The following is a 27,142-nucleotide window of genomic DNA, read 5'->3' on the forward strand; positions in this document are numbered from 1 at the left end:
ACCTCATACTGCACACCTCAGCTGCTCAATAACATCATAATACACACCTCAGCTGCTGCAGAACCTCATACTGCACACCTCAGCTGCTGCAGAACCTCCTAATACAGACCTCAGCTGCTGCAGAACCTCCTAATACACACCTCAGCTGCTGCAGAACCTCATAATACACACCTCAGCTGCTGCAGAACCTCCTAATGCACACCTCAGCTGCTGCAGAACCTCATACTGCACACCTCAGCTGCTGCAGAACCTCATACTGCACACCTCAGCTGCTGCAGAACCTCCTAATACAGACCTCAGCTGCTGCAGAACCTCATACTGCACACCTCAGCTGCTGCAGAACCTCATACTGCACACCTCAGCTGCTGCAGAACCTCATACTGCACACCTCAGCTGCTGCAGAACCTCATACTGCACACCTCAGCTGCTGCAGAACCTCATACTGCACACCTCAGCTGCTGCAGAACCTCCTAATACACACCTCAGCTGCTGCAGAACATCATACTGCACACCTCAGCTGCTCAATAACATCATAATACACACCTCAGCTGCTGCAGAACCTCATACTGCACACCTCAGCTGCTGCAGAACCTCCTAATACAGACCTCAGCTGCTGCAGAACCTCATACTGCACACCTCAGCTGCTGCAGAACCTCCTAATACACACCTCAGCTGCTGCAGAACCTCATACTGCACACCTCAGCTGCTGCAGAACCTCCTAATACACACCTCAGCTGCTGCAGAACCTCCTAATAAACACCTCAGCTGCTGCAGAACCTCATACTGCACACCTCAGCTGCTGCAGAACCTCATACTGCACACCTCAGCTGCTCAATAACATCATAATACACACCTCAGCTGCTGCAGAACCTCCTAATACACACCTCAGCTGCTGCAGAACCTCATACTGCACACCTCAGCTGCTGCAGAACCTCCTAATACACACCTCAGCTGCTGCAGAACCTCATACTGCACACCTCAGCTGCTACAGAACCTCATACTGCACACCTCAGCTGCTACAGAACCTCATACTGCACACCTCAGCTGCTGCAGAACCTCATACTGCACACCTCAGCTGCTGCAGAACCTTCTAATACACACCTCAGCTGCTGCAGAACCTCATACTGCACACCTCAGCTGCTGCAGAACCTCATACTGCACACCTCAGCTGCTGCAGAACCTCCTAATACACACCTCAGCTGCTGCAGAACCTCATACTGCACACCTCAGCTGCTGCAGAACCTCATACTGCACACCTCAGCTGCTGCAGAACCTCATACTGCACACCTCAGCTGCTGCAGAACCTCATACTGCACACCTCAGCTGCGGCAGAACCTCCTAATACACACCTCAGCTGCTGCAGAACCTCATACTGCACACCTCAGCTGCTGCAGAACCTCCTAATACACACCTCAGCTGCTGCAGAACCTCATACTGCACACCTCAGCTGCTGCAGAACCTCATACTGCACACCTCAGCTGCTGCAGAACCTCCTAATACACACCTCAGCTGCTGCAGAACCTCATACTGCACACCTCAGCTGCTGCAGAACCTCATACTGCACACCTCAGCTGGTGCAGAACCTCATACTGCACACCTCAGCTGCTGCAGAACCTCCTAATACACACCTCAGCTGCTGCAGAACCTCCTAATACACACCTCAGCTGCTGCAGAACCTCATACTGCATGCACACCTCAGCTGCTGCAGAACCTCATAATACACACCTCAGCTGCTGCAGAACCTCCTAATACACACCTCAGCTGCTGCAGAACCTCCTAATACACACCTCAGCTGCTGCATAACATCATAATACACACCTCAGCTGCTGCAGAACCTCATAATACACACCTCAGCTGCTGCAGAACCTCATAATAAATCAGCTGCTGCAGAACCTCAGAATACACATAATATTTATTGACAGCAAGCAGAGACCTTACAAATGGCGAGCAGTTGATACGCAGATCGTTCTTTTGTCGGTATGGCTGGCGGCGCCTCTCACTGTGATTCTTGTTCTGCAGATGGGACGTCCGACCGCTCGGGGGAGGAGGAGCCGCAGCAGTTATACAGAGGTGTTGTACGTGGCTTTCTGCTCTCTTCTCTGTACATCTTGGTACCAGCTCCGGTTCTGACCCGACCTCAGCTCTTGTGAAGTCCTTGACAGAACACTGTTAAGTCCAGCCCCCTATAACAATAGGGACCCTGCAGTATAACAATAGGGACCCTGCAGTATAACAATAGGGACCCTGCAGTATAACAATACGGACCCTGCAGTATAACTATAGGGACCCTGCATTATAACAATAGGGACCCTGCAGTATAACAATAGGGACCCTGCAGTATAACTATAGGGACCCTGCATTATAACTATAGGGACCCTGCAGTATAACTATAGGGACCCTGCAGTATAACTATAGGGACCCTGCATTATAACATTAGGGACCCTGCAGTATAACTATAAGGACCCTTCATTATAACAATAGGGACCCTGCATTCTAACATTAGGGACCCTGCATTATAACATTAGGGACCCTGCAATATAACTATAGGGACCCTGCAGTATAACTATAAGGACCCTTCATTATAACTATAGGGACCCTGCAGTATAACTATAGGGACCCTGCAGTATAACTATAGGGACCCTGCATTATGACAATAGGGACCCTGCATTATAACTATAGGGACCCTGCAGTATAACTATAGGGACCCTGCATTAGGACAATAGGGACCCTACATAATAATAGCTCAGTAGCAGGATCCCCTCATCCTTTGCCTTTTGGGGGTCCACATAATGATAAGGGCTTTCCACGACTGCCCCCCTTTGTGTGTAGTTGTGCCGTTTGTGACGCGTCGTGTGTCTCGTGTCCTGCAGAGACATTCCCAGGACCAGTGTCTGAGCGAGCTCCTCAGCAAAAAGACCTTGGGGGCCACAGAATCCACCATCATCAGCTCGTCCCTGGGATTTAACCCTCGCAGCTTCAAGCAGAAAGGCGGGGGAGGAGGAACGACCGTGAAGATACTGATGAAGGAGAAGCATAAGAAAGGTGAGAGTGACCGTCCGAAGACTATGGACGTATATAGAGATCTGAGGGGGAGGGGTGGTCCAGGCGGGGGTATTCCCATCTCATGAGTAGATAGATGCAGATCCCACCTTTCAGGCCTACACCTGTCCCACCAGTGACCACCACATCAAGGTGAAGAATGAATAGAGAAATGGGCCACCATATGAGCGGCACCCTCCATTCGCTTCAGTGGGAACGCCCCTTTATACCTACCTCCTGCATCATCAGGGGGCTGCTTTGTCACTCCCCATACTTTGCACTGCAGCTCTGCCTTTTAAAGGCACAATTAATACAGTCTGAAGTAGCCTGCTCCTATCTCTTTGGAGCAGGGACCAATAAACTCTGGCAACCTATCTGGTGTGAAACTACAACTCCCAACATGCATCACTCACTTCTATTGGAGTTGTGACAACGGTCGAGCAAATGTGCATGCTGGGAGTTGTAGTTCCACAGCAGCTAGAGGTTGCCGAACCCTGCATTGGAGACTAAGGTTGCTGCTCTATACCTCCTCCATGCTTTACACTGCAGCCAGTACATACTGCCATAACTCCCTGGATGATCCCTGTCCGTTTTCTGATTCTCTCCCGTCAGCCTGCGTCTATAACGGGAAGACGTATTCCCACGGTGAGGTCTGGCACCCCGTCTTCCGGAATTTTGGCGAGATCTCTTGTATCCTGTGCACCTGTAAAGATGGGAGCCAGGAATGTCAGCGCATCACCTGTCCTGAGGAATATCCCTGCGATTATCCGGAGAAGGTGGAAGGAAAGTGCTGCAAGGTCTGCCAGGGTAAGAACCTGCAGGTGTGAACACGGCCTGGCGCTGGGTGACCGCCAACTATAGCACCCTTAGGAGATGTATTATCTCCTCCCACTACTTCTTGACCTGTAAGTGTGTCGGTCTTAACTGGAGCTCTGGCATTCCGTTCGTGAACCAGAAAGGTCAGGATGAGCAGAATTAGATAAAGGGATATTACTATAGCTGACATCTAAAGTGCTGGATGGAACCATTAAAGGGGTTGTCACATCTGAGACATTGGTGGTATCGCTAGCATAGCCTGGCAATGTCAGATTGGCACCGCACCCACCTCCAGGCCCTGAAAGTGAAAGAGAATGAATTGCGCGGCCACCGATCCATTCACTTGTATGGGACTGCCGCAGATAGCGGAGCCGTTGCTTGGCTAGAGATGAGTGGAGGGTGGCTATGCATGCACGGTTCGTGGGGGTCCCATTGTCTGACATTGGCGGCATGTTGTGGCGATATGCCACCAATGTATGAGATGAAATGACCCATTTAAAGGTTTTATTCTCCTTTGCAATTGAACTGAAAAATAAAGTAAGTTTGCAAAAAAAAATTTAAAATCGTTTTGTATCTGCAGCTCCCATGCAGAGCTATGTGTTTCCATGGCTACAGACTACAAACAAAGCCTTTGTAGTCACACGGCCGCTTCTTACTAGCACGTCTTTGGTGGACAGATGGGTGGCAGGGGGACTGGAGGGTCAGAACACACGGCTCTGCACGGGAGCTGCAGGAGACTTTTTTTAATCGAGACTTTTGGTAACTTTTATAGATGACAAAGTGAAGCCGACGGCCGAGGTCGTCTCCACCAGATGTGTGAAGAACCCCAACAAGATCCTGGTCTACATGTACATGTCGCCCAACTCTGGAAGCCAAAAGGAGAACCTCCGAAAAATCGCCATCGAGAAGGAGGCGTCGGAGGACGTGGAGATCTACGTCTGGAAAATGGTGAAAGGTGAATCCCGAGCGCATTGTGTCATCTCAAGTTCTGTCACCTTCTCATATATACTATGCATTCATTCTTCACTATTCTTCACAAGATCTCTGCTTGCTGTCATTAATTTGGAACGTCCACTGTTTATATCCAGAGGTTATAAACCCATCTTGACCTAATGCGTGAGGTACCAATCCTCGAGGTGGTCAACAGCATGGACTCCAGGCTTTGATATTGCACCTGCACTGATACATTGTAACGAACTACATAACGGGAGAGACACCTGTGCTGCCCATGTGTTTACCTTACAAACGACTGTACGGACTGGATGCAGTTATAATAAACTCAGGCGGTATACTATATTTATATGATTTTTCAGCCTCTGTAAACAAGGATGTTCCCATTCAGTTCCAGCAAGCAGGGATCTTGAAAATGGTGAAGAATTAAAATGCAAAGACTGATAGAAAGTTGCAGAACTTTTATTGCCCTTTCAAGCATGTTTCCAGACTGTGACTGGTTAAATATCCATATAATGCTGTTATATATTGTCTAATCCTCCAATCACTTCCAGAGCTGCATTCTGAATTCTGCTGGGACGGCCACATGGAATCTGTGAAGCCATCTAGTTAAACTCCTGTTCTGTCCTAGTAACAGAACAGATATCAGAGCTGTATCTTATAATGAACCATTCACCTGTGTGTCCATCACATGAAACAGGACAGATTATACTCCAGGATAAGTAATGTATGTACACAGTGACTGCACCAGCAGAATAGTGACTGCAGCTCTGGAGTATAATACAGGATGTAACTCAGGATCAGTACAGGATAAGTAATGTATGTACACAGTGACTCCACCAGCAGAATAGTGAGTGCAGCTCTGGAGTATAATACTAGATGTAACTCAGGATCAGTACAGGATAAGTAATGTATGTACACAGTGACTGCACCAGCAGAATAGTGAGTGCAGCTCTGGAGTATAATACAGGATGTAACTGAGGATCAGTACAGGATAAGTAATGTATGTACACAGTGACTGCTCCAGCAGAATAGTGAGTGCAGCTCTGGAGTATAATACAGGATGTAACTCAGGATCAGTACAGGATAAGTAATGTATGTACACAGTGACTGCTCCAGCAGAATAGTGAGTGCAGCTCTGGAGTATAATACAGGATGTAACTCAGGATCAGTACAGGATAAGTAATGTATGTACACAGTGACTGCACCAGCAGAATAGTGAGTGCAGCTCTGGAGTATAATACAGGATATAACTCAGGATCAGTACAGGATAAGTAATGTATGTACACAGTGACTGCACCAGCAGAATAGTGAGTGCAGCTCTGGAGTATAATAAAGGATGTAACTAAATGATTTTCCTATTTCATGACGTAAAGTCATAGTTTTATTAAAGACACGGAGGCGAGTATTGCTATCTCCTTCTTTACTTTCCACCAATAGCAGCAAAGAAGAAATTTACATAATCATAACAATAAAGGACCCTCCCCTCTCAGATCCTATAATAAGCAGTGTCCTCTTAGTAACTTCCTCTTTCTTTGGAACCGAAACACCAACTGCATAACCGGAACTGGAACCGAAACCGGAAACTGGAACTGGACCCGAGAACGATAAACAAACTGGTCCATCACACTGTAGAATTCAAGCCAACATGGCCAACACCTCCGGAAACCCGGGACAACGCAGAAGTCCATACGTCGTGGAACCTTCAACCTGAAACAAAGCAAATAATATAGCCAGTGTAAGAGGCAGGCAGAAATTGAACAAAACCGACCCAGGAAAACGGTCGTACATAACAAGGTCGCTGAAAACAGAACCATAAACAGTCAGTAATGCAACTATGCAAGTATAACTAAAAAATAACCATCAACGACATTGTAAACAGTCCAATAAATTAAAACCACAAAAGGGCGGGCAGGAACAACCCAGGGCGGGCAATACTCGCCTCCGTGTCTTTAATAAAACTATGACTTTACGTCATGAAATAGGAAAATCATTTAGTTTTACATCAAGACACGGAGGCTCATATTGCAAGTTCAAAGCTGATCAATAATCGATGAAAACACATGAGGGGGCGGACGAAAATAAAATTCTCTGAACGTTGTGGCCCTAGACCAGTCAGCCAAACGCAAAATGGCCTCCAAACGAGCCCCCGAAACGGCCAGGGCAGTGGCAGCCGCGCCCCTGGCCGAATGAGCGGTAAAGAGCGCCGTATCAATCCCAGACAGGAACATGACCCATTTCATCCAACGCGCCAAAGTGGGACTAGACACCGGGCCAAAAGGATGGCGAATGGAGAGGAACAGTTGTGGAACGTCCGCAGAGCGGTGAGTCCGAGTACGCGACTCATACTCCCGCAACAGGCCACCGGGCAGAGCGCCGGGGAAGACGGGAAACCGGGATAAGAGACAGACCGAATATTAGTCTTAGTGCGCCGCGTAATGTTAAATGTGACGCCCTAGGGAGAAAAGGACCTAGCGTCATGATCAAAAGCCCTGACATCGGAAACCCTCTTACAAGAAATGAGACAAAAGAGGGTCAACAACTTGGTAGACAGTTGTCGGAGAGAAAGAGCCGTGTTCTCAGGTCACGCAGAGAGAAAAGAGAGGACCAGGGAAACGTCCTACGTAGTGGTGAAGCGTGGCCGAGGAGGCCGAGCCAAGCGCGATCCACATAGCAGGCGTGACACCGAAGGGTGTTGACCCGCCGGAACGCCATCAAAACCTTGATGAATTGAAGAAATCGCCGAACGGAACAAATTAATGGACCGATAAGCCTTTCCCGCCTCAAAAAGGGATGTAAGGAAACCGCAGTAAGTGGGTCACAGGCGCCGAAACGGGATTCAGGATTCGGCCCACGCACCAGCTAACCCAAGATCCCCAAGCTGCCCGGTAAGATTTTCGGGTGCCGGGAGCCCAAGCGGTGTACAGGAGGCGTCTAGTTGCCTCCGAAATGCCCTCGACCTCTCCGGGAGTCCGGAGATCCGACACGCTAGAAGTTGAAGGGAGCCGTCGAGCAGCAGGGGGTGAGGAACACCCAGAGGGCCCTGGAGGAGAACCGTCTGACCCGGAAGGAGGAGAGGCACGTCCGCCAGGAGTTCCAGGAGGATCGGGTACCATGCTTGAGTCCCCCAGAAGGGGATCACCACCACCAATTCCGCAACTTGACGACGAGCCTGCAGCAGCATCCTCGGAATCATGGCAAAAGTTGGAAATGCGTAGTGTAGAGCCGACGACCAGTCCTGAAGAAACGCATCCACCGCCTCCGGATCCGGGCGCCAGCTGAAGAACCTGGGAAGGTGAGTATGGAGCCGCGACGCGAAGAGGTCTATGGCGCAAGGACCCCAGGTGTCCGAGATCGTGGAGAACATTTCCGGTGCTAGCCTCCAGTCGCTGCCGTCCGCGAAGCATCGGGAACTCCGATCCGCCCGGACGTTGTGTAGGTCCGGAAGGTACTCCGCCTGCACCATGATGTCCCTGGAAAGACAGTAAGACCAGAACTCTTTTGCCAGTCGAGCCAAGGTAGCCGATTGGGTGCCGCCCAGGTGATAGACATAGCGGACCGCCGACACATTGTCCATGCGTAGTCGGATGCATGCATGCGCAATGCCATTGGAGAAACTGCGGATGGCAAACGAGCCCGCCGGGAGTACCAGAGCGTTGATGTAAAGATGGCTCTCGGCCTCCGACCATCGACCCCCTGTGGAGACACCTTCGCAGTGGGCACCCCAGCCCTGGAGGCTCGTGCCCGACTCTATCGTGAATTCTGGTTGAAATCCGAAGATCGCTCTGCCGTCCCAGGCTTCCAAGTTGCCTATCCAACAACGAAGTTCCTCCCGAGCCTCTTGATCCAGAACCACCGTGTCCGCGAATGAGACCCCAGCACGAAGATGGGCAATCTTCAGGCGCTGTAGAGCTCGATAATGGAGAGGGGCGGGAAAACACCGCCTGGATAGAGGAGGCCAGCAGGCCAAAGATGCGAGCCAGGTGGCGTAGGGATAGGGATGTAGCCGAGAGGGCATGTCTCAATTCCTTGCGGAGCGCCCGCAATTTCTCCGATGGGAGACTGAGAGATTCCGCCACAGAGTCCACCGCGAAGCCCAGGAACTCCATCCGTCGAGACGGCATGAGGCAGGACTTCTCGGGGTTCAGCAGAAAACAAGAGCTGAAAGGAGGGTCGAGGCCCACTGGAGGAGCTGAAGCAGCGTCGTCCGACATTGATGCATAATGAGGATGTCGTCTAAAAAGATGACTAGACGTACACCCCGACTCCGCAGCCAGGCCACGACCGGGCGCAGGAGCTTGGTAAAGCACCATGGCGCCGAACGGAAGGCAAGTGAAGCGCCACACTTCGCCCCTCCACAGGAAACGCAAGAGATCCCTGGACGAGCAGGCAATCGGGACCGTCAGATAGGCATCCTTGAGGTCTATCTACACCATCCAGTCCCCTGGGATCAGTAAGTCCCGAAGGAGGTGAACACCCTCCATCTTGAAGTGGCGATAGCGCACCACTGAGTTCAGGGCCCGGAAAGTTATAACCGGACGCATTTGTCCACCTTTCTTCTGAACCAGAAAGATGTTGCTGAGCACGCCCCCCGGAGTGGGAGGGGCCCATTTTATCGCCCTTTCTTGAAAAAGGGAATATAGCTCTAAGTCCACAAGCTCCCTGTCTGGCAGGGCTAGGGGCAGTGTCGGGTGAGACGGGATGCGATTTGGCGATTCCGTGAGCTCTATGTGGAATCCCTGCACAGTGGTCAGCACCCATGGGTCTGATGTAATGCTGGACCAAACGTGGACACAAAGACGGAGTCTGCCCCCTACACACGGAACCAAAGAAGTCCCCACTGGGGAAGGACTTACCGAAGGACTTTCGGAAATTGGGATTTCCTCGAATGGATCTCGACCGCCATTGACCGCCTCTGGTCGGGAAGAACGGAGGAGGATTCCTTTGGTCCTGGAAGGGTGGTCTCCGGGAGTGGAGACCCGTCCTTGAAAGACCCTACGCATGGAGGACTGGGCCTTGTGCAGGGCAGTAAATGCTCCCACTTACGCCGTTCAATGGCCAGGGAGGAGTTGGTACTGCCAGCAATGCAAATGGCTTTCTGAATCCAGCCCGTAAGCTCCTCCGGATCTATTGGAGAGCCGTCCGCTCTGGCCGATTCGGCCATTTCAAAGATCTTGGCGAGAGAGCCAAAAATGTCAAGGAGTGTATCCTGACAACTCTTAAGTGCGGAATCCAACCCCGAACGGGGGTTCCAGCCGGTGTTAGCCAAAAACTGTGTCATCTTGGGATCCACAGATGGCGTTTTACAGACCTTGTTGGGGGATCAATGGTCTGGGGCATTCAGATCGGAGCTTGCTGCGCGCCTCTTTGCTTAGAGGACGGCGCACCCAATGCTCAAGGTAATCGCTCACATGAGCCACCGGCAGCCACTCCGCCGACCTGGGGTGGTGGAGGGCGTCAGGGTCAAATAACGGGTTACCTGAGGGGTCCACCAAGGTAGAAGCCGTGGTAGGGGCAGTGGCGGATGCGCCCACGGACCCAGAGGTGGAAGGCCTAGGGCCAGAGGTACCCGGAAGACCAGATTCCATCTCCATCTCTATCTCTCCCTCAGAGTGGCCGCTCGCCTCCGCACAAGCCTCCATATCGGATTCTATTTCCGAATCCACATCGCTATTTTGTGCTCTAGCACATTTCCACGCTCGCGCCCTTTCTGCCTGGCGCGGCAAGGCTCTTTTGCGCGATCTCAGCGCGCTATCCTGGGTGGCTAGAATCACACCAATCAAAGTCTCCTGTGGTACAGGAGGTTCAATGGCAGGCTGCGGTCTATTAACTACAGGCGACTGAGTAGGGGGGCCAGGGGCATGGGCAGCTATGGCCTGAGAGATGGTTTGGGAGATCAGAGGACATGGGTCCCATTGCCTCAATAATGGCGCTAGAGACCGAGCGTTGTAGCTCCAGGGCCTGCGCATTAATGACTAGTGAACTGGGGTCCCCAGTGGATGGGGGGGATTAGGCCCAGAGGGGGAGTGTTCAGAAGACATGATCCAAGTGTACTAATTATATATATATATATATATATATATATATATATATATATATAAACTCTAGGGCAGAGAACCTAATAGGGATGCCTATTAAATAAGGGTAATAAAGCTGGGCAGGAAGCTAACCTAACGAGGGGTTAATCACCCCAAAGGCCGCAGGGTAGGAGCCGATCCGGAGCCTAACGAACTGAGGTGCACAACAGTATCCTCTGAAATCCCGCGAGAGGACGGGCGGGAGCTCCCCAAGATGGCCGCCGAGATCTCGCGAGATCTCGGAGCCACGGGAAGCGAAGCGGGACCTGCCGCGGACACCTGAACCGCCGAGAACAAGCAGAGAGGAACGGAGCAGTGAGCGAAGGTAACGCAAGGGGAGGAAGGAGGGGAGACGCAGAGCGCACCCCAAGGGAAAAAGCGGCGACATACAATGAAAACAAACGCAGGGGACGAAGAACGGAGGGCAGAGGGAGAACAGGGGGGGGGGGGGTGAAAGACCCCCAAACGATAAGCGCAATAGGCGTAGGGGCAATTAAACCGCAAATAAGAAAATACCCACAAAGAGGGGAAAAAGGAAAAACACCCTGCAGGAGGGCAGAAGGCTATGAGTATAGGCAAGCCCTACTAAAACCCAGGGTAATAAAATTAATGGGATTCATAAAACATGCGATAACACAGACCACAAAATACAGAAACAACTTATCTTTGGTGGAGCAGCAAAGAAAGAGGAAGTTACTAAGAGGACACTGCTTATTATAGGATCTGAGAGGGGAGGGTCCTTTATTGTTATGATTATGTAAATTTCTTCTTTGCTGCTATTGGTGGAAAGTAAAGAAGGAGAAAGCAATATGAGCCTCCGTGTCTGGCTGTAAAACTCAGGATCAGTACAGGATAAGTAATGTATGTACACAGTGACTGCACCAGCAGAATAGTGAGTGCAGCTCTGGAGTATAATACAGGATGTAACTCAGGATCAGTACAGGATAAGTAATGTATGTACACAGTGACTGCACCAGCAGAATAGTGAGTGCAGCTCTGGAGTATAATACAGGATGTAACTCAGGATCAGTACAGGATATGTAATGTATGTGCACAGTGACTGCACCAGCAGAATAGTGAGTGCAGCTCTGGAGTATAATACAGGATGTAACTCAGGATCAGTACAGGATAAGTAATGTATGTACACAGTGACTGCACCAGCAGAATAGTGAGTGCAGCTCTGGAGTATAATACAGAATGTAACTCAGGATCAGTACAGGATAAGTAATGTAATGTATACAGTGACTGCACCAGCAGAATAGTGAGTGCAGCTCTGGAGTATAATACAGGATGTAACTCAGGATCAGTACAGGATAAGTAATGTATGTACACAGTGACTACACCAGCAGAATAGTGAGTGCAGCTCTGGAGTATAATACAGGATGTAACTCAGGATCAGTACAGGATAAGTAATGTATGTACACAGTGACTACACCAGCAGAATAGTGAGTGCAGCTCTGGAGTATAATACAGGATAAGTAATGTAATGTATGTACACACTGACTGCACCAGCAGAATAGTGAGTGCAGCTCTGGAGTATAATACAGGATGTAACTCAGGATCAGTACAGGATAAGTAATGTATGTACACAGTGACTGCACCAGCAGAATAGTGAGTGCAGCTCTGGAGTATAATACAGGATGTAACTCAGGATCAGTACAGGATAAGTAATGTATGTACACAGTGACTGCACCAGCAGAATAGTGAGTGCAGCTCTGGAGTATAATACAGGATGTAACGCAGGATCAGTACAGGATAAGTAATGTATGTACACAGTGACTGCACCAGCAGAATAGTGAGTGCAGCTCTGGAGTATAATACAGGATGTAACTCAGGGTCAGTACAGGATAAGTAATGTAATGTATGTACACGGTGACTGCACCAGCAGAATAGTGAGTGCAGCTCTGGAGTATAATACAGGATGTAACTCAGGATCAGTACAGGATAAGTAATGTATGTACACAGTGACTGCACCAGCAGAATAGTGAGTGCAGCTCTGGAGTATAATACAGGATGTAACTCAGGATCAGTACAGGATAAGTAATGTATGTACACAGTGACTGCACCAGCAGAATAGTGAGTGCAGCTCTGGAGTATAATACAGGATGTAACTCAGGATCAGTACAGGATAAGTAATGTATGTACACAGTGACTGCACCAGCAGAATAGTGAGTGCAGCTCTGGAGTATAATACTGGGTGTAACTCAGGATCAGTACAGGATAAGTAATGTATGTACACAGTGACTGCACCAGCAGAATAGTGAGTGCAGCTCTGGAGTATAATACAGGATGTAACTCAGGATCAGTACAGGATAAGTAATGTATGTACACAGTGACTGCACCAGCAGAATAGTGAGTGCAGCTCTGGAGTATAATACAGGATGTAACTCAGGATCAGTACAGGATAAGTAATGTATGTACACAGTGACTGCACCAGCAGAATAGGGAGTGCAGCTCTGGAGTATAATACAGGATGTAACTCAGGATCAGTACAGGATAAGTAATGTATGTACACAGTGACTGCACCAGCAGAATAGTGAGTGCAGCTCTGGAGTATAATACAGGATGTAACTCAGGATCAGTACAGGATAAGTAATGTATGTACACAGTGACTGCACCAGCAGAATAGTGAGTGCAGCTCTGGAGTATAATACAGGATGTAACTCAGCATCAGTGCAGGATAAGTAATGTAATGTATGTACACAGTGACTGTACCAGCAGAATAGTGAGTGCAGCTCTGGAGTATAATACAGGATGTAACTCAGGATCAGTACAGGATAAGTAATGTATGTACACAGTGACTGCACCAGCAGAATAGTGAGTGCAGCTCTGGAGTATAATACAGGATGTAACTCAGGATCAGTACAGGATAAGTAATGTATGTACACAGTGACTGCACCAGCAGAATAGTGAGTGCAGCTCTGGAGTATAATACAGGATGTAACTCAGGATCAGTACAGGATAAGTAATGTATGTGCACAGTGACTCCACCAGCAGAATAGTGAGTGCAGCTCTGGAGTATAATACAGGATGTAACTCAGGATCAGTACAGGATAAGTAATATATGTACACAGTGACTGCTCCAGCAGAATAGTGAGTGCAGCTCTGGAGTATAATACAGGATGTAACTCAGGATCAGTCCATGATAAGTAATGTAATGTATGTACACAGTAACTGCACCAGCAGAATAGTGAGTGCAGCTCTGGAGTATAATACTGGATGTAACTCAGGATCAGTACAGGATAAGTAATGTAATGTATGTACACAGTGACTGCACCAGCAGAATAGTGAGTGCAGCTCTGGAGTATAATACAGGATGTAACTCAGGATCAGTACAGGATAAGTAATGTAATGTAATGTACACAGTGACTGCACCAGCAGAATAGTACAAACAAACAGGTAACAGCAGCATCTCCAGCGACTTCTTTATTGGACAGACTTCACAGATAGTGTGCCATAAAAATAAACAGCAACGTTTCGGCCACTACATAGACTTTGTCACGCCTAATACAGAGTGACACTATCCACATGCACAGACCAGGAAACCGGATCCGTTTTGCCAATGAAAAATAATGCTGAATTCAGTATTCCAGAAAATGTTCCGGAATTTTGGCCGGAGAAAATACCACAGCATGCTGCAGTATTTTCTCCGGCCAAATATCGTAAGAGAGACTAAACTGATGCATCCTGGACGGATCGCTCTCCATTTAGAATGCATTAGGATAAAACTGAAGCGTTTTTTTCCGGTATTGAGCCCCTAGGACAGAACTCAATACCGGAAAACTTTAACGCTAGTGTGAAAGTACCCTTAGGCTCTGTGCACATCGGCCCACATCTCATCTGCATGTTTTGCGGATCGGATGCGGACCCAGTAATTTCACCATGTGCTGTCCGCATCCATATTTCTCTTCCGCTGCTCTACATGAAAAAGAATATGCCTTATTTATGTCCGTATTGCGGACTAGAATAGGCATTTCTCCGATAGGTCGGAATGTGCGGAACGGGAAAGTGCAGGCGCACACTACAGGTATCCGTGTTTTGGGGATCCACGGTTAAGTTTCCGCAAAACGGACATGGTCGTATGCGTGGCGTCTGACTGTGAATAAACGTTCGTTCTGATTTCGCTTGTTCAAAATTTCAGGATTTTTTTATTTATTTATTTTCAGGGATTTTCCACTTAATCCAGATTAAAAAGGTGGCGAAACAAGACTTTAAACAAGAATCCGAACATTTCCGTCTGGTGACCAGGACGAGTGAAGGTAATGTACAGGGATGCACTGGTCATATATATGGGGCCGGGTCTTCCCGATTGGGGGTCTTTGGAGCCGGTACAGCTCTGCCCCCCAAAGCCCTGCTTTCCTACATTGCTTAATGTAATTGGAACCTGCTACGGTGATAGGGCTGCAGGGGAAAGGAGGTCGGCGCCCTGATTAAAGTGATTAAAGGCTGTGCACATCTTCAATTTTTTTAATTATTGCATCTAGGCTAGAAATCATTTTTGCATTTTTTATTAAAAAGTTTCAGCAGTTTTTGTGATACAGGGTTAAATTTCAGTCCGTTTGCAGCCTGTCACTTTCTGCTTCTGCTCCTGACCTGACCTCTGTCCTGACCACTGTCTGCAGATAGACTGAAGTTTAACCCCTGTATCACATAAACTGCTGACCGACTGCACAAAATAGTTTTAGCCCCAAGTGACTAGAATACAATCATAAAATAATTGTCCTGAAAGTGTCCACAGCCTTTACGCTCCATTAATAGGAATGAACTGTCCCTTTAAGAATCATTAGGCAGAGGTCGTCGGATGCTAATTTCCAGGGTTTTTCACTCATTTAGATAACATTTTGCTTTAATCTGTGTGGGCGAGAAAATCCAACTTCTTATGAGGTTTTACCGGTGTAAAAAGCAAAAGGAGTGTGTATTTGTTAAAGGGCACCAGGGTATGAGATGGGCGAGACCCGGGGCCACAAACTAATATGTGTGGTAGGAAAAGACGTGAATCTCCGCACTGGGAAACCAATGACTGGAACGCAGGTCGCCCGCGGCCGCCAGGCCGCGTCCAGTGAGGAAACAGTGGTCATCCAGCTCCAGAAACAACTGCTATACAGTATCCAGTACTCTTCAGGTGTAAGATCCTTCAAGACATGTCCTTAAGACCACCCCCATGTGGCAGTTAAAGTGGCGACCATATTGGATGCCACCCAATTTTCCGAGGACAGATGTAAGAAATGAATGACTGAGTAGAACTTTTCCAATTTAGATGACTCAAGGAAGATGACTTTGTAGACGACGTCGGCCTGGGCTCTGACCTTTACTGGGGTGGGGGTGGGGGTGAAGCATCCTCCATGTTTGCCATCATTGCTTTGAGCCTCTTCTGTCGTAATGTTTATGGCTCTGCGGTGAGACGAGACCTCCCAGGAGAGAAGGTTCCTATTACTGTTCCGTCACCTTCCCTCCTTATTTGCACTTTTAGAAATAAATATATGTTCACTCCTTTACGTAAGTAACACTTATGAATCGAGTGAAAATGTTCCCTATAATTTAACCTGTTCACTGCTTTAGGGGAGGTCAGAGACCCTGAGATAACCAAGAAAAATTGGGAAATGTTATCTAGTCTAGAATTACTTACACACAGATTGTGTCAAATAACATTTATATTAACCTAACCTACTATAATACTGCCCCCTATGTACAAGAATATAACTACTATAATAGTGCTCCTATGTACAAGAATATAACTGCTATAATACTGCTCCTATGTACAAGAATATAACTACTATAATACTGCCTCCTATATACAAGAATATAACTACTATAATACTGCCTCCTATGTACAAGAATATAACTACTATAATACTGCCTTGGGATACAATAGCTGGGGGCACCTCCAACAATGGAGAAAGAGTGCCGGCTCACGGTATGAAATTGACAATGCAAAAAAGAAGAAAAAGAATACCGAAACGAGAGCCGCACATCTAAAATATAACAAATTTATTGGAAAAGACAGACACAACACAAAATGATTAAAAATTGTCGTATACAACAAATCAAGGCCATGTAAACCATATATCAGTACATGCCATCCTGGCTCACCACAGGCATATGGACAAACCCCCACATCAATTAGTAGATAACAATAAAGTGCATGTAATCCATCAACAGGAATGAAAGATTCAAAATACTTATCATAAAAAGTATATCATGATGGGGGGCCTGCGTGGCGGTCAGGAGAAGAGCCCAACGCGTATCGCCAGACTTGCTAGCTTCCTCAGGAGTGCCTAGTCTCAAATGCTCCATGTCTATACACATATATACAAGATAATCAAATACTGCCTCCTATGTACAGGAATATAACTACTATAATACTGCCTCCTATGTACAATAATATAACTACTATAATACTGCCTCCTATGTACGAGAATATAACTACTATAATACTGCCTCCTATGCACAATAATATAACTACTATAATACTGCCTCCTATGTACGAGAATATAACTACTATAATACTGCTCCTATGTACAAGAATATAACTACTATAATACTGCCTCCTATGCACAATAATATAACTACTATAATACTGCTCCTATGTACAAGAATATATCTACTATAATACTGCCTCCTATGTACAAGAATATAACTACTATAATACTGCCTCCTATGTACAAGTATATAACTACTATAATAATGTTCCTATGTACAAGAATATAACTACTATAATACTGCCTCCTATGTACAAGAATATAACTACTATAATACTGCTCCTATGTACAAGAATATAACTACTATAATACTGCCTCCTATGTACAAGAATATAACTACTATAATACTGCCTCCTATGTACAATAATATAGCTACTATAATACTGCCTCCTATGTACAAGAAAATAACTACTATAATACTGCTCCTATGTACAAGAATATAACTACTATAATACTGCTCCTATGTACAAGAATATAACTACTATAATACTGCTCCTATGTACAAGTATATAACTACTATAATACTGCTTCCTATGTATAAGAATATAACTACTATAATACTGCTCCTATGTACAAGTATATAACTACTATAATACTGCTCCTATGTACAAGAATATAACTACTATAATACTGCTTCCTTTGTATAAGAATATAACTACTATAATACTGCTCCTATGTACAAGAATATAACTATTATAATACTGCTCCTATGTACAAGAATATAACTACTATAATACTGCTCCTATGTACAAGAATATAACTACTATAATACTGCTTCCTTTGTATAAGAATATAACTACTATAATACTGCTCCTATGTACAAGAATATAACTATTATAATACTGCTCCTATGTACAAGAATATAACTACTATAATACTGCTCCTATGTACAAGAATATAACTACTATAATACTGCTCCCATGTACAAGAATATAACTACTATAATACTGCCTCCTATGTACAAGAATATAACTACTATAATACTGCCTCCAAAGTACAAGAATATAACTACTATAATACTGCTCCTATGTACAAGAATATAACTGCTATAATACTGCTCCTATGTACAAGAATATAACTACTATAATACTGCCTCCTATGTACAAGAATATAACTACTATAATACTGCTCCTATGTACAAGAATATAACTGCTATAATACTGCCTCCTATGTACAAGAATATAACTACTATAATACTGCTCCTATGTACAAGAATATAACTACTATAATACTGCTCCTATGTACAAGTATATAATTACTATAATACTGCTCCTATGTACAAGAATATAACTACTATAATACTGCTCCCATGTACAAGAATATAACTGCTATAATACTGCTCCTATGTACAAGAATATAACTACTATAATACTGCCTCCTATGTACAAGAATATAACTACTATAATACTGCTCCTATGTACAAGAATATAACTGCTATAATACTGCCTCCTATGTACAAGAATATAACTACTATAATACTGCTCCTATGTACAAGTATATAATTACTATAATACTGCTCCTATGTACAAGAATATAACTACTATAATACTGCTCCTATGTACAAGAATATAACTACTATAATACTGCTTCCTATGTACAAGAATATACCTACTATAATACTGCTCCTATGTACAAGAATATAACTACTATAATAATGCTCCTATGTACAAGAATATAACTACTACAATACTGCCTCCTATGTACAGGAATATAACTACTATAATACTGCCTCCTATGTACAAGAATATAACTGCTATAATACTGCCTCCTATGTACAAGAATATAACTACTATAATACTGCTCCTATGTACAAGAATATAACTACTATAATACTGCTCCTATGTACAAGAATATAATAACTATAATACTGCTCCTATGTACAAGTATATAATAACTATAATACTGCTCCTATGTACAAGTATATAATTACTATAATACTGCTCCTATGTACAAGTATATAATTGCTATAAGTACATAATTACTATGCCTCTCTTTGGTCTCTGTCTTCTAGGTTAGTACAGCGCCAGTGGTGTCAGTATATTGGCAGGGGACCTGTTTGAGGGGACAGTTGTTTTCCTTGGTCCCCTGCACTCAGGCTGCGGGATGTTTGTGATTGTGAGGTGACATCATTGGTGCTGCAGATCTGTGATTTATGGCGCAGTGGCCGCAGTCCTCTTCTCAGGGTTTTATTGGTCCCTCCTGGAGTGTAAGGAAGTCTGGACTAAGTGTGGAGTAGTCTCTGCAGGATCCCATAAATCAGACTCTGTTTTTTTACTGAAGTCCTCACTACACAGAGTGAGAATTTCACGACAGAACTTGTAAAAATGTAGCAGCCAAGAAGTAAAAAAGATGAGGCGGTTTTGTGCCAACGCTGGCGGGTGGAGGCGAGACGATCGTGCCGTGTGGGATTCCGGTAGCAGAATGGTTACAAATACCTTGTGGGGCTTATGTATGATTATATCTGCCTCAGAGAAATGGCACAACTGTCGCCAGGGGGCGGGGCCATGACAACCTCTCAGACATGATAACGAAAAAAGGTGACCTGGGGCTGAAAGGTATGGTTTTAATCAGGAAGGTCAGCTTTGCCAGGCATTGTGTCTGGTATAATAGGGTATTCCAGTTTTGCAACTCTCAGCATCAATAGACAGGAAACAACACACATTACCACTTAATAATAGTGATTTTTATCTGTAATGCCTCATTTTCTACACTGTGTCGTGGTCACGTGACATTTTCCACTTTGTTGGTTCAATATCCTGATGAGATCACATCGATATCTGAGACGTGGCAAGTCTACAGTCGTGGCCAAAAGTTTTGAGAATTACATAAATATTGGAAATTGGAAAAGTTGCTGCTTAAGTTTTTATAATACAATTTGCATATACTCCAGAATGTTATGAAGAGTGATCAGATGAATTGCATAGTCCTTCTTTGCCATGAAAATGAACTTAATCCCCAAAAAACCTTTCCACTGCATTTCATTGCTGTCATTAAAGGACCTGCTGAGATCATTTCAGTAATCGTCTTGCTAACTCAGGTGAGAATGTTGATGAGAATAAGGCTGGAGATCATTATGTCAGGCTGATTGGGTTAAAATGGCAGACTTGACCTGTTAAAAGGAGGGTGATGCTTGAAATCATTGTTCTTCCATTGTTAACCATGGTGACCTGCAAAGAAACGCGTGCAGCCATCATTGCGTTGCATAAAAATGGCTTCACAGGCAAGGATATTGTGGCTACTAAGATTGCACCTCAATCAACAATTTATAGGATCATCAAGAACTTCAAGGAAAGAGGTTCAATTCTTGTTAAGAAGGCTTCAGGGCGTCCAAGAAAGTCCAGCAAGCGCCAGGATCGTCTCCTAAAGAGGATTCAGCTGCAGGATCGGAGTGCCACCAGTGCAGAGCTTGCTCAGGAATGGCAGCAGGCAGGTGTGAGCGCATCTGCACGCACAGTGAGGCGAAGACTTTTGGAAGATGGCCTGGTGTCAAGAAGGGCAGCAAAGAAGCCACTTCTCTCCCAAAAAAACTATCAGGGACAGATTGATCTTCTGCAGAAAATATGGTGAATGGATTTCTGAGGACTGGGGCAAAGTCATATTCTCCGATGAAGCCTCTTTCCGATTGTTTGGGGCATCAGGAAAAAGGCTTGTCCGGAGAAGAAAAGGTGAGCGCTACCATCAGTCCTGTGTCATGCCAACAGTAAAGCATCCTGAGACCATTCATGTGTGGGGTTGCTTCTCATCCAAGGGAGTGGACTCACTCACAATTTTTCCCAAAAACACAGCCATGAATAAAGAATGGCACCAAAACACCCTCCAACAGCAACTTCTTCCAACAATCCAACAACAGTTTGGTGAAGAACAATGCATTTTCCAGCACGATGGAGCACCGCGCCATAAGGCAAAAGTGATAACTAAGTGGCTCGGGGACCAAAACGTTGACATTTTGGGTCCATGGCCTGGAAACTCCCCAGATCTTAATCCCATTGAGAACTTGTGGTCAATCCTCAAGAGGCGGGTGGACAAACAAAAACCCACTAATTCTGACAAACTCCAAGAAGTGATTATGAAAGAATGGGTTGCTATCAGTCAGGAATTGGCCCAGAAGCTGATTGAGAGCATGCGCAGTCGGATTGCAGAGGTCCTGAAAAAGAAGGGTTAACACTGCAAATACTGACTCTGCATAAATGTCATGTAATTGTCGAAACGTATGAAGTGCGTGTAATTATATTTCACTACATCACAGAAACAACTGAAACAAAGATCTAAAAGCAGTTTAGCAGCAAACTTTGTGAAAACTAATATCTGTGTCATTCTCAAAACTTTTGGCCACGACTGTAGTAAGGCACTGCCCTGTAGACACAACATCATTGGTGCTGCTCTCTCTTCTGGACCACATTTTTCTAGCAGGGCTTCAAGCAGGCTTGGATTTAGAACTGTCTTCAGGCAAACCGTGTGCCCACCTCGCCCACTTCATTTTTATTTAAGCTGCTGACCAGTCACCTTAAATAATAGGTTCATAATCTGTAATGTGCACATGGACACCACGATATAATGACTAACTAACTAACTGACTAAGTAAATGTAAAACAAAACAGCAATACTATAAGGCATAAGAGAATCCCATCTTTACAGCAGAGCTGTTCTATAGAGTAGTGGGTAAGGCACCTGTTTACTGTAAAGAACGTCTGGGGTTCATATCTTTATAGTAAAAGTTTGGGCTCAAAAATATAATTTTTACTTTACATCTTTTATTTTTTTATCGTAAAAGTTAGTTTTCTGCAAAGTTACTGTTAGTAAAAAAAAGTTTTTGTAACATACTTACAATGAAATATCACAAAACGGTATTTGTTATCCCCGTAACCATAATAAGCCGCGTACAATATCGTTAAAGGGTTTGCTCGGGCTCAGAGATGAACCAGGATATAACCTCTTCTTCCCTTATTCAGCATGAATGAGTGGAGCTTCGGAGTATTTCATGCTCCGATGCTCCCTTTCGCGAAAGGCAAGGGCTTTGTCTTTAGATCCAGTGAATCTTTGTATGAGAATGCTAGGCGGAGACTTTCACCTAGCAGTCAGCCCTGTGATGTCACCAGCACTAATGGGTTGTCTTTAGCGCAACCCTAACCTGTAAAACATACTAAGGCAGCGCTGTAGACCGCCCATTAGTGCCAATGACGTCCCCGTGATCACTGCTAGGCAGTACAGGGCAAGGGGTACATCAGAGCATGAAATGCTCCGATGCTCTACTCATACGGGCTGAATGGGTGACGAAAGGGTTATGTCCGGGTTCAGCTCTGAATCTGGACAACCCCTTTAAGACATTATTTATCGTGAGGGTCAATATTTTTTTTTTCCCCCCTTTATTTCAATAATATACTATTAATTTAATACCATGCCTGTGAAGAAAGTTGCTAAATTCCAGCACAGCAGGTTGGTAGTGTAATGGTAACTCTCCTGCCTGCCGTACAGAAGGTCTGGGCTTCAAATCCTGATGAAAAGCTGTAAATAATTATTTAGCAAAGGTCACGTGCTGTAAGATTTCTCCTCCCCAACGCATGTCCAGCACAGCTTCATTAGTATCTGATGTTCCAGCTGGAGTGGGAGGGGAAGGAGAGACAGACACTCCCTATGGTTGTAAACACAGGGTACGGGTCACAGATCGCGGTTATGCTGGAGGAGCCAAAATGCACTCAGAACTTCATCATCTGATTTACATGATGCAGTAAGGTTCAGTGCTGGTGTTATCTATTTCTTTTCGTGTAACCGGACAACCCCTTTAACTGAGTATTCCCATAGGTATTTAATGACTTAGATTTACAATGATGATTTAGGACACGATCAGGTTTGTCTTCTGAAGACCTTTTAAACTTGTCTTTTCTCCTTCTCTAGGTCAGTGGAACATCTTCAGGCCTCAACCTCCTGACCTGAATATGACAGAGGTCACTGAGTTACAGAGTGGGGCGTTGTAGTGAGAACCCGACCCTCCATCAAAGCCGAGCAGCCTGAATATAAAGAGATGGAAAAACAAAAACTTTAATGCCAAAAACATTACCCAACCTGATCGTCAAGGTGGTCAGACCTGGGAGAAGAAGGCCTCAGCCCTGAAGAATCTTGTATCAGTCCTGACATCCCACTCATTGTGATGAAAGACTATGGTCAAGTCGGCTTCTCTGGGAGGAAGAGGAAAGTCTTAACGGAAACTGTCGCCTCCTCCAACCATTGCCCCATCTCCAGGTCTGCCCCCTTCTGGTGGGTCATGGAGAGGGACCTTTGCTTCTATTGATTTTTCCTGCTGAGCTGGAACTGGGAATGTTTTAGGCTTTGCCACATTTGTGTTCTTCTTCTTAACTTGTATGTTGCACAGAAAGTTATGGGATTGCAGACCTGAAAATTATTGGATATCCAGACCCTGGGAAATGCAAGCAACTGAAAACCAAAAAGATGTGACGACTTCCATTGCTGCTTGTTCGGCAGCTTAGAGTCCTTGTAATATTTTCCAACTCAAATCACTTCCAGGAGGAACATACATCTTTAATACTTCAGTACAACTGCACAGAGTATTCTGTTGGCTTCTTCTTAGCTCTGAGTTCACATCACCCTGCAGCTCCTGTTGGTTCAGTATTAGTTTTAATCCACATATTTTATTACTGTGCTTTATTTATCTTGTGTTGATCTTGAGTTAATCGGTGAAGGTTCTCATTCACCCAGCTAGATCAGCAGTAATAAGTCAGAGCAACTGGACTTGTATTTTTTTTAATTGAAATGGCTTCGGTAGTCATCCAAGTGGATTTCTCAATCAGAAGGACTTGTACGAGGAGTCTCTCATTACATACTGGTGGCTCATGCTTCAGCTTGAATAGAGGAGGAGAGGTATGACATCTATTGTCTGCCACCTACAGTGCTGTTCTAACATTGACCTCATGTTATTTATGACATACAGATTGTACTGACTGGAGCATGAGTCACCAATATTAAATGCTGGAGATTATTTGTACAAATCATTCTAGACTAGCGAAATATCTTCAAGAAAGTCTAGTGGCTCTCACTTATTACTGCTGATCTTGAGTAATTTTGTGTCTCATCCTCCAGTGTAATCTGCACAGAAGTATCTGTTGTTTTCTTCTTAGCTCATATCTCCCTGTAGCCCCTGATGGTTCAGTGTCTGTAGACAGCATGGTGAGCTCATTGGCCTTGATGGGAGTTTTATCTTTATCTACATCAGACTACTTTTCAGGGCCTAACACGAACAGTACATTGACCACAATGCAACAGGACAGATACTGAACAAGCAGGGGCAGCATTCATAAGTGAGATCTGTACAAGATGAGCAAAGCACATGCGTTGCAAAGTTATTGGCTTTCTTTGGACTAGAATTAGGTATGGACCTTTCTAGAGGTTATCTTGTACTGATCTTGGAGACATCTGCAGCCACTTCTCGATTCGTGCTCCGCCTTGCTCAGGAGACCCGCAATGGAGATAGGTTTGGCTCCTTCATCTATCAGACACTTATGGCCTATCCTTTGGATATTACATTGATTTCTAAGATGGGAAGACCCCTTTAACACCCTTACTATCAGATATCCTGTCCGGTCGAGCCACTTAATGATTTCATTGATAGTCAATATTTTTCCATAAAATCTATACTTTTTCAAAAGATAGTCGATATTTAAAAAAAAAACTTTTTTGGGATTGCTTGAACTGAAGAGAAGCTTTTCCTGCCCATAAATCCCTTTTTTATATGATACATAGAAGCAGCAACATTGTAGCCGCTTAGCAATGGTGCAGTCGGTGGTTGAATCTGGCTAATGTATCAGGCGCCATTCATTTATTCCAGAGACAGCCCGAAATGTGAGCTCCGCTGAGTATCCGTGGAAGGGTCTGAGACGTTCTTGTCTATTTTGTCACCACACGTCCTTCCCGGATACCTGTCTCTAGGAGAGCGTTTCTGGAGCTCAGGTGTACATGTATCTTCTACATTATCTACTGTATTATATTCATGGAGGGAGGTGAACGTCCTAATGAAGGGTGGAGGTTCTTGCAGGCAAGTTTAGGAGAGGTCTATGGTGGAGCCCCGTCGGCGTTGCTGGATTGTCAGCCTCTCGTCCACTCGCTGACCTTGACAGAGCACATCTATTTATTTTGATATATATTTCTGTCTGAAAAAAAAAAAAGATCTAATTAAAATATTTTCTGAATTATTTTTTTTCTTGTTTACAAATGTTGTGTTTGTCTATAAGATTTATAATAAAGTATTAATCTATTCTACGCACTGTCCTCACTTTTATTCTCACTGTTCACAAAGAGATCGGGGGGGCAATGATGGCGTCACCCCTGCACCAGTCATCTCATTATCATCAGTGGGCAGGGTTACCGTGAAAGGTAACACCTCTATTTTAAAGCTGGAGGCAGATAACACATTGGTGACAGGGGATGAAGATACTGTAGCTCTCCCCCTCTTCCCTCTCTCTGCACAGAGAATTCTTCACAGAGCACGATCACTGCATTATCCAGTAGTAGTAGAGGTTGTTTGACGATACCCCCCCCCCCCCCCCGGAAAAATAGGGTTTTTTTTTAAATGAAAAAACATTACATTCCCTGTGGCCTTTGCTTCCTGGATGTTCTATCTCCCATTCTGGTCCGCACATTTGGTTAAGGGTCCGTTCACATGTCCGTAGAATGGGTCCGGAACGGGTGCGAACCCATTCATTTTCAATAGGGCCGGAAGAGATGCGGACAGCACACGGTGTGCTGTCTGCATCCGCATTTCCGGAGCGCGGCCCCGATCTTCCGGTCCGCGGCTCCCGAAAAAACATAGAACATGTCCTATTCTTGTCCGCAATTGCAGACAAGAATAGGCAGTTCTATGGGGGTGCCGGCCGGGTGTATTACAGATCCGCAATACACTACGGACGTGCGAATGGACCCTAAAGGGGTTCTCCAGGAATTATTTCAAATGGTCACCAGCAACTTGTCCTAGAATGTGAGCAGGGCTTGTTGGCTCCACTTGGAGAGCTGCCTGGTGGTGAGGAGATGGGGCCTCACTACACTGCTCTATGATAGATGGTAATGATGTGATCCTGCCTACTATATGCCATCATCGCTGAACAGCCTGACAGGAACACTCACCTGTATATGCAAGTGCTGGAGTGTAGTGTGTATTATGTGCTTCTCACATTCTAGGACTGGCTGCTGGCAGCCATTTAAATCATTCCTGGAGAAACCCCTTTAAGGATCTTCTCAAATGTTTTCCTGCAGGAGAAAGCTTGACACGTGACTTCTACAAGACAAGGATTCAATCCTAGGACCTCTCTTGTTCTCAAAGAGAAGACTACCGTGGCTACAATTGATACTGCTGCTCATTTTCCTGTGTCCAGGTTCTCCCAGTTTCCACTTTCATCTACCAAGCTTCTTGTTCCAAAACATTTACCCAACACCCTCTGACTTCCTGTGCTGCCTGACTCTACAGTCGGTTGGAGCCTTCAAGATGACTTCAGCCACTGGACTCATTAAGTTAAGGTTTTGAGAAGAACACCCAGATGTCATCCTTACCAGGAAAACGATGTGGGATTGGGATGTGTAAACCAGAGACAATACAGTAATTGCCTGCCTATGAAATGTGAGGACTTTATCTGCCTCTGACAGACGCTGTGCAGCGGGTACATGACCTTATTACTCTCTTACAGCTCCACACCATTACCCTTCCTCCACCGCACTTCACAGCACCCACCCTACGTATTCTAGTAGGTAGATTTCTCTGGTAATTCACCAAATCCAGAT

The 27,142-nt window shown here is 45.4% G+C and overlaps 1 protein-coding gene across 1 annotated transcript in view; it reads left to right on the plus strand.

Moving 5' to 3' along the window:
• Positions 1-25,586, plus strand: part of CHRDL2 (chordin like 2) — a 57,831-nt gene extending 32,245 nt beyond the window's left edge. Inside the window, exons 6-11 of the mRNA XM_044287622.1 lie at positions 2,020-2,075; positions 2,871-3,042; positions 3,652-3,846; positions 4,628-4,810; positions 15,050-15,142; positions 23,255-25,586. Coding sequence (XP_044143557.1) covers positions 2,020-2,075; positions 2,871-3,042; positions 3,652-3,846; positions 4,628-4,810; positions 15,050-15,142; positions 23,255-23,334 — 779 coding nt within the window. The 3' untranslated portion in view covers positions 23,335-25,586. The remainder of the gene's footprint in view (positions 1-2,019; positions 2,076-2,870; positions 3,043-3,651; positions 3,847-4,627; positions 4,811-15,049; positions 15,143-23,254) is intronic.
• Positions 25,587-27,142: the final 1,556 nt, after the last annotated feature.

The sequence above is a fragment of the Bufo gargarizans genome, chromosome 3 (assembly GCF_014858855.1).
Source record: "Bufo gargarizans isolate SCDJY-AF-19 chromosome 3, ASM1485885v1, whole genome shotgun sequence".
NCBI classification, from domain to species: Eukaryota; Metazoa; Chordata; class Amphibia; order Anura; family Bufonidae; genus Bufo; species Bufo gargarizans.